At 34.4% G+C, this 14,136-nt stretch overlaps 1 protein-coding gene and 1 non-coding gene across 3 annotated transcripts; one reads left to right on the top strand and one right to left on the bottom strand.

Annotated features, from left to right (window-relative positions):
- Positions 1-3,208: 3,208 nt before the first annotated feature.
- On the bottom strand, positions 3,209-4,753 carry LOC126711937 (uncharacterized). 2 transcript variants are annotated; one of them, XR_007650900.1, is made up of 3 exons: positions 4,180-4,753; positions 3,866-4,097; positions 3,209-3,766 (listed from the first exon to the last, which is right to left on the bottom strand). XR_007650900.1 is itself a non-coding variant. In XM_050411293.1 (2 exons), exons 1-2 carry the CDS (start codon positions 4,681-4,683, stop codon positions 4,056-4,058), a joined length of 546 nt encoding a protein of 181 aa, XP_050267250.1. In that variant the 5' UTR covers positions 4,684-4,753; the 3' UTR covers positions 3,209-4,055. The 2 variants fall into 2 exon arrangements, 1 of the variants encoding a protein (XP_050267250.1); XM_050411293.1 differs by having other exon boundaries at positions 3,209-4,097.
- A 4,931-nt stretch (positions 4,754-9,684) lies between these two features.
- Positions 9,685-9,757, top strand: TRNAF-GAA (transfer RNA phenylalanine (anticodon GAA)). Its single transcript has one exon. It is a non-coding gene; the product is annotated as a tRNA-Phe (tRNA).
- The last annotated feature ends 4,379 nt before the right edge of the window (positions 9,758-14,136 follow it).

The raw sequence follows: 14,136 nt of genomic DNA on the forward strand, positions 1-14,136 counted from the left end.
TCAACCTTTGCAGCTGAAAGCAAAGCAAAAAAAAGTTGAAATGCGCATTGCAGCAAACGTGGACGCAGCAAACGCGGATCCAAACCGCACCTCAAAGGTAAATTTGAGAAGCATCCCTCTTAATTTCTTGCCTGTACGGTTGTTATACGTGATAATATTAGGATTAATGGTAATGTTTTGTCTACATGTTAATGTTAGCTAATAAAGTTATATCAAGGAGGAAAGTTACATAAGAATACGCAATATCTTGTCTATCCCAATTCCTAAATGGTGAAGTCATTTTGTTTTTTTCTTGTGGGGGGAAAGTAATAAAAGTATACGTAAAATTTTCATTTGTATTAGGTATACTTCTCCAACCTGTTAGCAACAATAGGTTGGCATCAGCTGGGAATTTGCATCATCTATACTCACTTTAAATAGTTCTAAGTGGTATTTGGAAAAGGCTTGCTACAATTGGAAATTCAGTGGAAATTATATTCTCCTTTGGAAGAGGCACCATTATATCCTATACAATGATACAAAATCATTTAGATCTAAAGGGCTTCGTGTTCCATCATTGCTCCAATTGTCCAATTGCGGATAATGAACGACTTGGTCCTGCCTGTCAATCATATCAGCCTGATTGTTACGTAAAAATCATGATTATCATTATAGAATTACTTATTACAATAATTAACTTCAACCTATTAATTAAGTGCCATACAAATTATTGAATGTCCATGTGAATCAGGTCATGCTTGCCCAACCCAAAATTTGACTGACATATTTCAATTAAGGAAAATACTAGTACACACATCCTTAAAATGCACTAAAATTGTAAAGTCATGATTTCTAAGTTAGAAATCATGATTTGATGTCACAGTTTCAATGCATTTCAAAAATGTACGTAATAAGATATGTATAATAAACAATACGCTTTCAAGTATGGCCAAATTCCAATACATGCATCAGGTTGTCTTGGGGGGTCAATGTGCACTGCACAGCCAAATATCTGCAGATGTGTCCCAAGACTCTAAGCCAAAGCTCATCCAGGTCAATGCCTTAACTGGTGAAATACCTTTAGCAATCTTCAAATTTTCAAAAGAAAAAAATTGAATCATTGATAAAGCCTACTATTAGCACGAGAAAAATTTAACATCCCTTAACTATTGCCTACACGAGAAAATTTTAATCTCCCTCAACGTACTATTGCCTACAGATATTTTCTTGTTACCTACGGCTACATGCGTTGCATGTCCTAGAACGTTAGCATTTTTTATTTTTGGCAGAAATACATTTTTTGTCCTTACATTTTTACCCTATTTCCATTTTGGTCCCTACATTCTTATTTTACTGCTTTTAGTCCTTAAATGAAAAAAGTGTTCCATTTTGGTTATTACCATTACTCACTTAACATAAATATCTTACATGGCAAACAGAGTATACTGTTGGCACAGTAAATGCTAACATGTCCATTAAAATAATATTAAAAAATATCACGTCAGCATCCATGTCAACCTACTTAAAAAAATAAATTTATCAATTTTAAAAATTATAAAAAGGAAAAAACATAATGAAAAACAAAAACAAAAAACAAAAAAAAAAATTGGTAGAATTTAGATCTGTGTGTGTCTTTGTTTGTACTTGTTTCTTTTTCTTCTTTCTTTCTTTCTTTCTTTCTTTCTTCTTTCTTTTCTTCTTTCTTCTCCTTTCTTCTTCTTTCTCTTCCCAGATCACTATTTCTCCACCTCTTCATATTTTTCTTCTTCTTCTCTTTTTCCTTCTTTCTTTTTCTTCTTTCTTTTCTGCTATTCTCTCTTTCTCTCTTGGTAAAACCCCATGGTTTCTTTCTTTCATTCTTACAAATCGTTGGTGTGATGTGGGTCCTCGGCTAGCGATAAATTAATGTGGGATTAATAGTGTTTGCAGGTGGTGGGTCAGTTTTTTGGCTGTGTGTAGTGTGTGGTGTGGGTTTCTAGGTAGATCTAAAACCCATCTGGGATTGAATGTGAATCCTCTCCCTCCTCATTCTCACTCTCTCTCTATTTGGGTTGAGTTTGTTGTATTTGTTTTGGATTTTTGATAAATTTGAAAAAGGATATTATGGGTTTGTGAAAGGAAATTTTTTGGGTCTGTAATAGAGAATTTGCTGGGTTTGTGTATAAGGGGATTTGTTGGGTTTATGAAAAATGATTAGATCTCAGGATTGACATCAAAAAGTTGGTTGGTTGTCAAATCTAGATTTTTTTTTTTTTTTTTTTTTTGGGGTGAAACTGAAAATTTTGTTTGGTTGCCAAGAAAATGGATAATAAAATATTATTTTCTTTTAACTATCAATGAGTTTTGATGTGTTCGGTTATATAGAAAGTACAAGAAAGACAAGGAAAATAGAAAAAGAAAATAAGGATTAATTTACTAAGAATATGAAAAACATGAACATGATTAGTTATGTTCTAGGGAAGAACACTGTTAGGGTCATATTTTTGTAATTAGCTAATCCTTTGACACAATGCACTTTACTTGTAATTGGGTAGATCTAAGATGGATTTAGTACTTCAAGAAACATGTTGTTTAAGTCAAGTATTAAAGACATGAAAATTGGTCCAAGAGACAAGTGAAGAAAAACTGTTCATTAAGTCTCGACAGATAGCTCGACAGATGCCTGCTATCGAGATTTAATGTGAAACTCGATAGATAGCTCGACAGCAACTCGATCTATCGAGAATTACAATTTCAAAATTTCCAAATCTAAAATTCGGCCCAGGCTTGAATATTTGTTTAGGGTTTCTTTTCTCACAACTCTAGACATATATAAGGCTTAATTTAAAAACCGTCACACACAGAAACAGAGACCAAGAGACTTAGACCATGTTTGATAACTGTTTTCGTTTTTTATTTTCGTTTTCTTGTTTTCAAGGGAAAAAGAAAAAAACAAATTTTTTCTGTTTTTAAAATGAAAAACACATTTGGTTAGTTGTTTTGAAAAACACATTTTTCAAAAACAAAATTCAGGAAATTTGTTTGGTAGTTGTTTTTGAAAAAGTTGAATTTTTTTTTCTTTGGTTAATTTTTTTTTATTATATTTATTCTAATTCAAAAAAAAAAAACGTTTGCTCCAAAGTATTTAAAATCCTTACACCTAAAGAAATTATAAATCAATTGTTTTGTATATAACATTCAAGCCTAAAACTTTAATCATATAAGATTGAAACTATAACAATTATCAAGAGTTATAAAAGATAATCAATAACTAAAAAGTTTAGTATATGGCATCAATGCCAGGGAATCAATTTCATCCAAAAAAAAAAAAAAATGTGGCATCAATGATGCCTATTATTTGCCAACATCTATCCTATGATCTGATCCCTATAAGCTGCCATAGCTTCAGCGGCTTGATCAATTAAGTCAACAGTGTGCGATGGCTCACCTGAATTATCTCTACCTTCACCTTAAACAGTAAGGTTATCAATATTGAATTGAGTAAACAAGCGATCATTTCTTGTTGTCATTCGAATGAAGTTATGAATTGTACAACAAGCTCTCATCACATTCCCTTGTCAACATGGTTTATAACGGGCATCATTTTTTACTGGAAATCGTGCCTTTAAAACGCCAAAACATCTTTCAATTACATTACGAAGAGAGGAATGTCTATAATTGAAAAGCTCTTTAGCACCTTCAAGATGATCCCCACCTCGAAAGTCTCATAGATGGTATCTCTCAATACGATACGGAGGTAGAAACCCCAAGTTGCATGGATAACCAGAATCCACTAAATAATAGCCACCTAACAAAAAATAATAATAAGATAGAGAGAAGTATGACATGGTGAATGGATTAAACTTGAAAATTGTAAATATGTAAGTGAGGCAACAATATATCTTACCAGATGGAGGCCATGGGAAATTATTTTCTGGCCTTTGAAGTGCATTTAAGAGTACTCGTGAGTCATTGGTTGTACCCTCCCAACCCGTGTAAACAAATGTAAACTTCATATCAAAATCACATGCACACATTATATTATGGGTGATTGTGGCCTTTCTATTCCTGTAGCTAACTAGCTTTGATTTTGGAGCTCATGCACTGATATATATTCCATCAATTGCGCCTATACATTTCTAGAAAAAATATAAACACAAGTATTAATATATGCGAGCAAATAATATTTGTATGATAAAATGAACAATAGCTTGGGATTACCTTGAAATATGGAAAGAACTTGGTATTGTTAGCAATATGTGGATGCACTTCATTGCTTTGAGAATGACATATAATGAATTTTCCCAGGTGGCATATGGCTCTTACAGTTTCCTTAAATTGACTGTCCACTGTCTCAATTGAGTGTTGAAAACGATCTGCTATTACCCTCATCCTCACATTATGTCCCACTATTAATAGGAACATACCAACTGCCTCCTCCACTGTGATCCAGCGTGAGTTTATTAAGAATTTATGTGTTCTCAAATAGTTACATAGACTTGTAAATGTTGGCCTATCCATGCGGAATAACTCATAACATGTTCGAGGATTGCCGTTCAATATCTCTTTTATAAATGCATCACCAGTCAACATAGAGATACGTTGAGGCTCCTTAGGAATATAGTTGTTTTTATTCTCAACAAACATTAGTAGGAAAAACATATCATCATCCTCTTCCTCATCTGAAGATGATGAATTGCTATAATAATTTGGTTCAACATTCATCTTGGAGAATTAAATAGCAAATTTGTTCTCAAATAGTGTTTTTTATTAACATAAATAAAACACTACCAACATAAATTAAAAAAAAAAAAAAAAAAAAAAGATTACCATAAAATAATAATCCATCATTTAACAACATTAAATAACAATAGAATAGTACCAAATCATAGTTCAAAGACATTAAAATAAACATAATGAAATAGGAAATTATTGTTTTGACATAATCTCCTACAGCCTATCCAACCAAACCATCCTCTTGGTGAAACTCATGTTAACAAAGATCTCTCTATCATCAGGATCTTGCTTGAACTTCTCAACAGACTTCATAAATATTTCATCATTGACTTCTTCCATGGTCTCAAGGATATTAATGCACTTGCCTAAGGAGAAGTCATTTGTAGGTGCAATACTGCCACTAACTTCATCAATGGTATACCTCTTATACATCTCAGCCTTTGCTTTAGATGCCTCTATCCTAGCCTTAGCAGCCTCAGCCATTGATTGTAAGGTATCATTCATTTGGGAGCTCATTAACTCTCGCTTACTCTTACTAGGACGCTCGTCACAACTATCACTAGAACGCTTGCTCTATCGGGTTGTAATGTCAGACTCAAGAATTGCCATGACAGGATCTTGGGTAGGACTTTCTAAATTAACATGAACTCCCCCATGAATGAGTCGTTCTTCCAATGCACTCTCTTCATCTGAATTAGGAGGGTCTTGGGTGGATGCACAGTGTAAGACCCTAGTAGCTGTAGACTTATTAAATATAAGTCCAAGCAAATTATAATTTTAAAGTTCTTTGGTTCGAAACATCTTTGCCTTGGGATGTGCCTAAAAATATAAAGACATCTAGTAAGAAAAAAAAAATGATGGGGTATAATGTGCCAAAATAAAACACTGTATTGTATTCGATGATATTTACCCAACATTAATTTTGCCATGACTCCTCAAGTGCATGAACAGTGTTGGTTTCAGCATCCCAACCAAAACCAGTTTGATTTATGAGCATAGAAAACTCACGATGTAGTAAACGCATCCTATTAAACTTCCCTTTGAATTGATTTATTGTAAAACTCCATTTACCTAATTCATTCAATGTAGCTAACATTTTCTTCCAAATATCGGAATTGAATTGCACATCTGCCATATTTCCCTTATTGATCTCTTTCAGCATTATGTCAATAAATAGTTTCTCAAGTTGTGATGTCCAAAGGCTATCTTCATCAATTGAACTGTTTCCTTTCATCTATTATAATACAATGAAACATGGAAACAACTAAGGAACAACCTTTATAAACACAACTATCAAATACAACTAAGAAATAACTTCTCGTGGACATCATTGACAATTGAAACAATTGAAGCATTACATCATTAGAGCTCACAATAATTTGAATACAAACAGAAATCTAAAAATATTAAGATTAGAAGATTGCATTTTCCTTTGCCTATTCTGAGACTTAACATAACAAATAAATTTCTACCACAAACCTTAACAATAAATGTAGAAAGTTTGCAAATTAGTGTATTCATTTAGTTTTCATGTTTTTGTTTCAGGTGCTAACGAAGATGAGTTAAAGAAAGTGAAGCATGTGGTTTAGAACCGAGTTTCACATGTGTTACTTGGCTGTAGAGACTTAAATTCATATTGAACCACATGGAGTTTCAACATGTATTACTGAACAACCTTTATAACGTTTTTGAAAGAACCCAAATTTGCATTTTAGAAAGAACCCAAATTGCCCATTTGCATTTTATAAAGTTTCAACATGTATTACTGAACCACATGGCCGTAGAGACTTCCCATGCATTTTAGAAAGAACCCAAATTTGCATTTTTTGAAATTAAGTATATCAAGTTTTTTTTTTTAATGAGTAAGACTTGAACCTAAGGCCTAAGTAGTGCCTATGACCTCTTAGTCTCTATTTTGCAGGTATCAGGAGGCCTTTGCTCTTTCTAATTGTACCAATGGAAGAAGTGGTGGCTCAAGAGTTCAAGTCCACGGGCTGGAGGCTATGGTGGATGCTGCAATGCAAGCTAGGAGGTGTGGGTTTAGCCAACTTTTGTTCATGAAGGCCTAAGTAGTGCAATCCTACTGCTTTACTCAAATTTGCATTTCAAACTGAATTAATCATCTTATAATTTTTTTTTTTTTTATGTTATTTGAATGAAGCATTACATCAATTAGCTTGTGTGCTGCTTTATAATAAACTGTGTACAACCTTAACATCAAACAACTTGTGTCCTTATTTTAGATTTGCCTTCATCATTCAACTATTCACAAACTTGCTTACAAAACGGTTTCTAAAAATAAATAAATAAATTGCTAACTACAATAAGTCAATAATTTTTTGTTAACATACACACACGGCTACACAAAACAGATTGGGATCCTGAGGTTTTTTTTTTTAAAAGCAAAATCTCTTAAATTCGAATCACATATACTGTTAATTCAAACCATTCTCAACAACAACCAACAACAACAGCAACTATAAACACAAAACAGCAACAATTTTTTCAAACCACATATGCTGTTACATTCAAATCACAACAACTACCAACAGCAGGGGAGGTAACACTTAAACAGGGGAGAAAACAGGAATGCAAGACACACAAACCCAACACCATAGAGCCCACAAGCATACCAACACGGCCAAATCAAACCCAAAACCCCAAAATCCTAAACCAAACACACACAGAAAAATACCCATTCTGATAAACCCAGATTCAACGCAAAATACATAGCAAACTTCAACCCCAAAATCCTAAACCAAACATACACAAAAAAATACCCATTCTGATAAACCCAGATACAACGCAAAATACATAGCAAGCTTCAAGCAATTTCAAAATAATCCATGAACAAAGAAAAGGGGAAAAGACCCGTTCCTTTGAGTAATTGGGTCCCTAAAATTGTGAAATACTTCCCAAACCGCACAGACCTGCTACATCACGCACACACAATAAAAGAAAAAAAGAAAAGAAAAGGAGACTGAGATAATGAATACAAAAGGAATAGAAGAATATAATGAAAAACAAGAGTCATTCATGAAGGACAATCCAATGAAGTCCATTCAATTACCTTACAAGTGGTTCTCTCAATCAAGGTTTTCTCTGTGAGCAAGAGGGAGGCAGTGGAGGCGCAGAGCAAGATAAAGGGTTATCAGATACGTTAGGCGCTAAAATATTGAGTGAAAGAAAGGAAGCGTGGGAAAACAAATTTGTGAGTCTTGTGGGTCGAACCAATGCGCTGGTTCATTAATTGGCTTATTTTCCAGGCGTGTTTTAGCGTGTTTCCTAAAGTGTGAGAAAACTGAAAAATAAAAACAGCTAAAGACCTATTTACAGTTTCCTTCGTAATATGGAAATTAAAAATAGTTTTTGATTTTTGCCTAAAAACAGTTACCAAACAAGTTTTTTGCCTTAGGAAATAGAAAATTGTTTTTGAAAACAGAAAACTAAAGAAAAAAAACAATTACCAAATCTACCCTAAATTTTCTCTGTGTGAAATTACTGTGTTTATACGCCATAGGTTTTTATAACCGAGTGCTTCCAGATCTTTATTGTTAATGAAGTGAAGAACTTTGCAGCCAACAACATCTGTTCAAGTTGCTGGAGTTAGTTGCCTACTTGAGATCCATGCAAAGGGTTAATCACAAATTGGCAGTTTGTGCATCAAAGGGAAAGAAGACTACTACAAGATCAAGTCCAATTGGGTATTAGAGTAAAGGTTCAACTATAGATTGGTATTTCGGGATAGGCCAGGGTAGTTAGTAAGATTCCTTATACTTGTAACTGTTTGATTGTTAATTAGTGGATTCTTGAGAGTGATGACCTTAAAATCACCCGGTGGAGTTTTTGTCTTGCGAGGTTTTCTCCATTTGTCAACAAATCACCATATCAATTTATTTTTTGCTACACTTAGTTTATTTGGTGATTTGTTGGTGCTTCCATGATTTGCATGTAATTTGACATAATTAATCAACTTGGGTAATTGAATTAATTAACCGGGGTCAAGCTATCTTAACCCAACAAACACAAAGAAGATGAACATGTTCTTCCAAAAAATAATGAAAGAAATAAAAAAAAAAATTATTTATTTTACTTTTTTTTTTAAATTGAAATTCAAAATTTTATTTTAATTGTTTTATTTGATGTGGCTTTTTAAAAAATTAAATTGTTGACGTGCCATTTTTAAAAAGCCAGATAAATTTTTTTAAATATTATTTTAATGGACATGATAGTATTTATTGTGTCTATAGTACACTCCGTTTGTCATGTAAGATATTTTCATTAAGTGATTAACAATGAGAACCAAAATGGAACGCTTTTTTCATTTATGGACTAAAAGCGGTAAAATAAAAAAGTATGGACCAAAATAGGAATAGAATCAAAATGTAGGGATGAAAAATGCATTTCTGCCTTTGTTTTTACTTTTTTGAAGCCATGGAGTTAGCAAATTTGATTTATAGGAAACATAATGAAAAATTTTAATCAGTAACTATTTGGCCAAGCCATGGAAGAGAGCCTATAGATTCAAATTCTGTGGTATGCACATATTTGAGTTGAATCCTAGAGTGACTTGATTTGCATTGCATTTGCTTCATGCCAAATATAAAGTATGCACTATACAGGGATAACACCTCAAAATCCCTCAGTCCTCCCAGAACTGCAATTAGTCCACTAATTTGGGCTTACCTAGACTAGGCCCAAACTTGGTATTTTCAGCCTAGGTTGATTTTTCCCCGTGAATTCGATAATTTGGGCCTTTTCCTTTTTCCCTAAGAAAACGTCTAACAACTCTATGTTCCAAGGTCTAAGCCAGACTCTAGGCCCACCCCTAAACATTAGTTTATCAGGTATATTTTATTTTGTTCGAAACGTTTCTTGTGGTATAGAATGATAAATGATTTAATCAATTAACTTCCTTGGACAGCTTTGGTGGTTTCAGGCTTTCAGCAGTGTTCAAATTAATTAAATTGTTACTCAAAGTATCACCAAGCGGGGATAGCTCAGTTGGGAGAGCGTCAGACTGAAGATCTGAAGGTCGCGTGTTCGATCCACGCTCACCGCATTATATTTTCCTTTTCCTACTTTTATAGGAAAAAACTTATTTTGGTTTTTGGAAACCCTGGCTATTCGTATAAAATTCAAAAACATTTTGTGTAAAAAACACTATCACATTCATTTCCTTGGCAATACGTCACTTGCAAGATTACATTTTATGAGGATTAATTACAAAAAAGAAATAGGATTTTGGGAGAGTTTTCTCAATTGAGAATTTCTCTGGAATCTTTTTTAGGTATTTTAATTTTCTTCTTTTTTTTTTTTTTTTACTTTTTGGGGGGGGGGGGGGGGGGGGGGGCGCTGCTCTCAACATCTTCTGTTTGCATTTATGTTTAGAACTGAATTCTAAATAGTTGTTTTCTCAAAAAAAGAATTCTAAACAGTTGTGATTGTGCATCGATGATTGATAATGTCATCGTCTTTCTTGTTTTCATTTATCTACTTGATAAAGCTTCTTACGTAATATGTGTGATGGTGACTCATTTGGTGGCCAATCTTTCTTGTTTTCATTTATCTACTTAATAAAGCTTCTTACGTAATATGTGTGATGGTGACTCATTTGGTGGCCAATTGACAAATTATCTTCGGAGCATTAGGCCGTTCATATAACTAAGAACGAGAAAGCAAACAAATACCATGATAGAAATCATAGAATCATTAAGAAAAGGTTGAAGTTACCATGTTTTATGGATGATGAACTATCACAACAATTAAGTAGTCTTAGTTGTGGTTTTAAAAACCAGACCAGCTGGTCCGACCGGTTCAACTGGAAACTGGACAGAGTCCGATCCAGTAAAAATATCAAAATTTGGTCAAAATTGAGTTAAATTGGAAACTAGAAGCCAAAACAGTTTTGCTCCCAATCCAATTTTTAAAACCATAGTCTTAATCGACAATTTTTTCAGACCCGGACCGTTCATTGAACCGTAAAAGGAAGAGGTTCAAGGTTTTTGAGGTCGAACCGTGATGACGTCATAATTAATTTAATAATTATTTTAAATATATATAAAAACATTAAATTAATAAAAAAAAAATAGAAAAAATAACTAAAATAGTCCAAAACAAATATAGATAGTATTTTTTATAACATAACTTTCATAATACAAATAAAAATTATTAAATTCTAAAAAAACATAAATAGCTATTGAGTTTCTAAATTATTTTTAAGTCATGACAAAGCACACTTTAGTACCGAATAATTTTTATCTTATGAAACCCAATAAAATAGTTAAGAAACAAATTAATTTATTTGCTCATGGTCAAGCCCATTTGACTGGATCATTTTTTTTTTCCCAAGCCCATTTGAATAGTCACTTTTCACCATTTATTATGAATTAAAAAATAAATAAAAATCAAAAGCTAGATTGAAGAATGAAGATGTCAATGAAATGAGGTTGGTGATTTCTGAGATAATTATGGAGGATTCTGATAATTCTTTTGGCTCTGGCTTGAAGAGTCAAGGTCTTTATTTGGTCTTTTATTTCCAAGAAACTGTTGTATCTGTTTAGCACTTGTGAGCTTGTCTAGAAGATATTATTCTTTCAATGGTATGGATGATGTCAATGCCAAGCATACCTTCCTCCCTATAACTACATTTTGATATTCCAAGAATCTGGAATCAAGAAGTGAGATTCTAGAGACTGCATTTTGATATTCCAAATACCTTCAAACTCCAAATGCCACTGTTTCACAGATTATTGCCAAGTTTGTTGCAAGGATTACATGAAGATTACGAGATCTTTCCATAGATTGAAGCTGTAGCAGCAACTGCTTCCTTTCTTTTTCTTTTTGTCCAATGGTTGGAGCATAGCAGTCTGTGTTGGAAAGACTGTTACATCTTTCTTTTCTGAAGGAGCTGTCAGGAATTTTGTCTCTACTTCCCCATTCTCTTTTCTGATAAAAAGAGGAGTCTTTGATTGAATTGGTTTAGCCGCCTGATGGAGCATCTCATATCTCGTAATCCATGACTCTGGAAAAAGAGAGTTTGCTTTTCAAAGTGATAAGGAATGTTTCACCATTTGCCGCTCTGAACATTTGGTTATGGGGTAGCCAACATTCTGCAGGCAAAATTTTGGGGTGGAGAATTGTGGCTGCTGCTCCCATATCAAACAGGGCTATTACTGGGATAGGTCTAGAGTAGGTGTCTAGGAGGATTTTAGCAACTTTGATTGTTAAGCTTAACTGAACTGAAGCATTTTAGGGAAGGCGGACATATCCATTTCTACCCTATAACTGCATTTTGATATTCCAAGAATCTGGAATCAAGAAGTGAGATTCTAGAGACTACTGGGAACATCAAATTCCTAACCTCAGATGGTCCTCAAAAGGACTTATGCAGAAACCTTCATTGATCCCATATTACCAAAAGGTCCTTCCACAAATACCAAAATACCAGTCACTCCCTACTGCTCAAATACATAACCCACCATCTTGTTACATGTTTGACCAAGCCTCACCTTCCTATTCTCAAAACTTTCCTCCACTAGAAAGTTTTGATCATCCCCAAACCAATACCAAACATATCTGGAAAATCAAAAACCCTGTCGGAACCAATCCAAATGGAACCAAAAAACAAGTCTCTTCTGCAGAAGCGGCCTTAAACTGGCAAGCAAAAAATGTTGTGGCTCAAAATAAAGTCCTCTCAAAGATACTTGATAATCAGCAAAAGATGGCAGAGGTAGTTACTCACACCTTTTCAGCCTCAAATGCTTTGGTCCAAGATTTGAAGAAAAAGATTAAAATTATTGAACAGGAGTTGGCCACAATTACCTCCACAGTCAAAGACTTGTCTGTTTCTTTTCCTCTCATTGGACAAAAAGAAAAAGAAAGGAAGCAGTTGCTGCTACAGCTTCAATCTATGGAAAGATCACAGAAAGAACCCACTCTCACTCCTCCCATACATGTCCAAATGCCTCTCCAGCCACGACAATCACTATACAATGACTTGTCGGTACCACCGACCTCCCCATTTTCACCAACTTCTCCTTATCAAAATCTCAAGCCACTGGTTATAACACATCCTGACTACAATCCCTTCAAACCAAGTGGAATCTTTCCGGCCATCACATATTCTACTTTACCAGAGTCCCAAAGTAAAGCACAAAATGACTCCTCCCCACTAAAAAGGGACAAAGAACCATTATACCAACCTCCAGATCCAACCATAGGAGCCTCTTCAAAACCCCCAGACATGAATATGTTAGCCATAAATCCTGATCCCCCAAATCGAATTTCTTCATTTCTCAGAACTCTCACCCTTGAAGATCCCAAAGAACCTTTTGTGCTTCCTATAATAGAAGACTCAGACTTAGACTTGTCTGATCTTGGTTTGGAGGAAATATTCATGACTGATCCAAAAGAAGAAGAGGAAGATGATGTTCTCCGTCCCCAAAGGCCTCCATCTCCGCCACCAATCTTTTCTCCACCACCTTTTGTCCCAGATCACCAAACCAGATTGTCTTACTCACCAACTACAGACTCAAAACATTTGTTTACTCTTGATAATGTTCCTCCCTCTAAATGGCATGATGAGTTTTTTAATATGCACTCCTGGTGCATAGCTGAACTTCAAACTCCAAATGCCACTGTTTCACAGATTATTGCCAAGTTTGTTGCAAGGATTACAAGAAGATTACGAGAATGGTGGATCAATTTGGGAGAATACAGACAGAGACAAGCAGCCCAATGTAATACATTGGAGGATTTCTTTACAATTGTCCATAATGAATTTCTAAGGGCACCAACTCATTATAAGGAGGTAGCACGAGAAGAATTTTTGCTGATGAAATGTTGCTCATTTCAAAGAAAAGATTTGGAGAAACATTTTGACAAGATGTCTAGAAGATATTATTCTTTCAATGGTATGGATGATGTCAATGCCAAGCATACCTTCCCCAATTCCCTCCCAGAACCATTAGGGGACGAGACACTTCGCATGATGAATCTTCAGAAAATAACTCTGCAACAAGCCTCCTTGGGAGAAATTTACCAGCATGCTCTCATAGCCCTTGAAAAACTCTGCAACCAGAGAAAATTTCTTTCAGAAATAGACAAAGTTCATAGCAAGCTCAGAGATAATTGCAAAAGAAAGGATTTGCAGATAAAGTGTTATGACAAGAATTGTTGCTGTTCAACAAAGAGAAGAGATCATTTCAAGAAATACTCCTGGAAGAAAAAACATTATGCAAGTTCCAAGAAAGGATTTTCAAAAAAGAAAAATTGGAAGTTTCTTCGACGAAAGCAGTTTAAAGGAAAAACTTCAAAAGTCTACTTTGTATGCAGAAGACCGGGACATTTTGCAAAAAACCGCCTAAAGAAGGAGAAAGCAGCCAAGCTTCTTGAACAAGCCCAGATCCATGCAGAGGATACTCCATTTTCAGACGTAGA

This window comes from Quercus robur, chromosome 2 (assembly GCF_932294415.1).
Source record: "Quercus robur chromosome 2, dhQueRobu3.1, whole genome shotgun sequence".
NCBI classification, from domain to species: Eukaryota; Viridiplantae; Streptophyta; class Magnoliopsida; order Fagales; family Fagaceae; genus Quercus; species Quercus robur.

Coding starts and splice junctions, on each gene's coding strand:
- LOC126711937 (XM_050411293.1), bottom strand. CDS start 4,683: ATGAATGTTGAACCAAATTATTATAGCAATTCATCATCTTCAGATGAG. Junction 4,098..4,179: donor AGTTCTTTCCATATTTCAAG/GTAATCCCAAGC, acceptor TATTTTTTCTAG/AAATGTATAGGCGCAATTGA.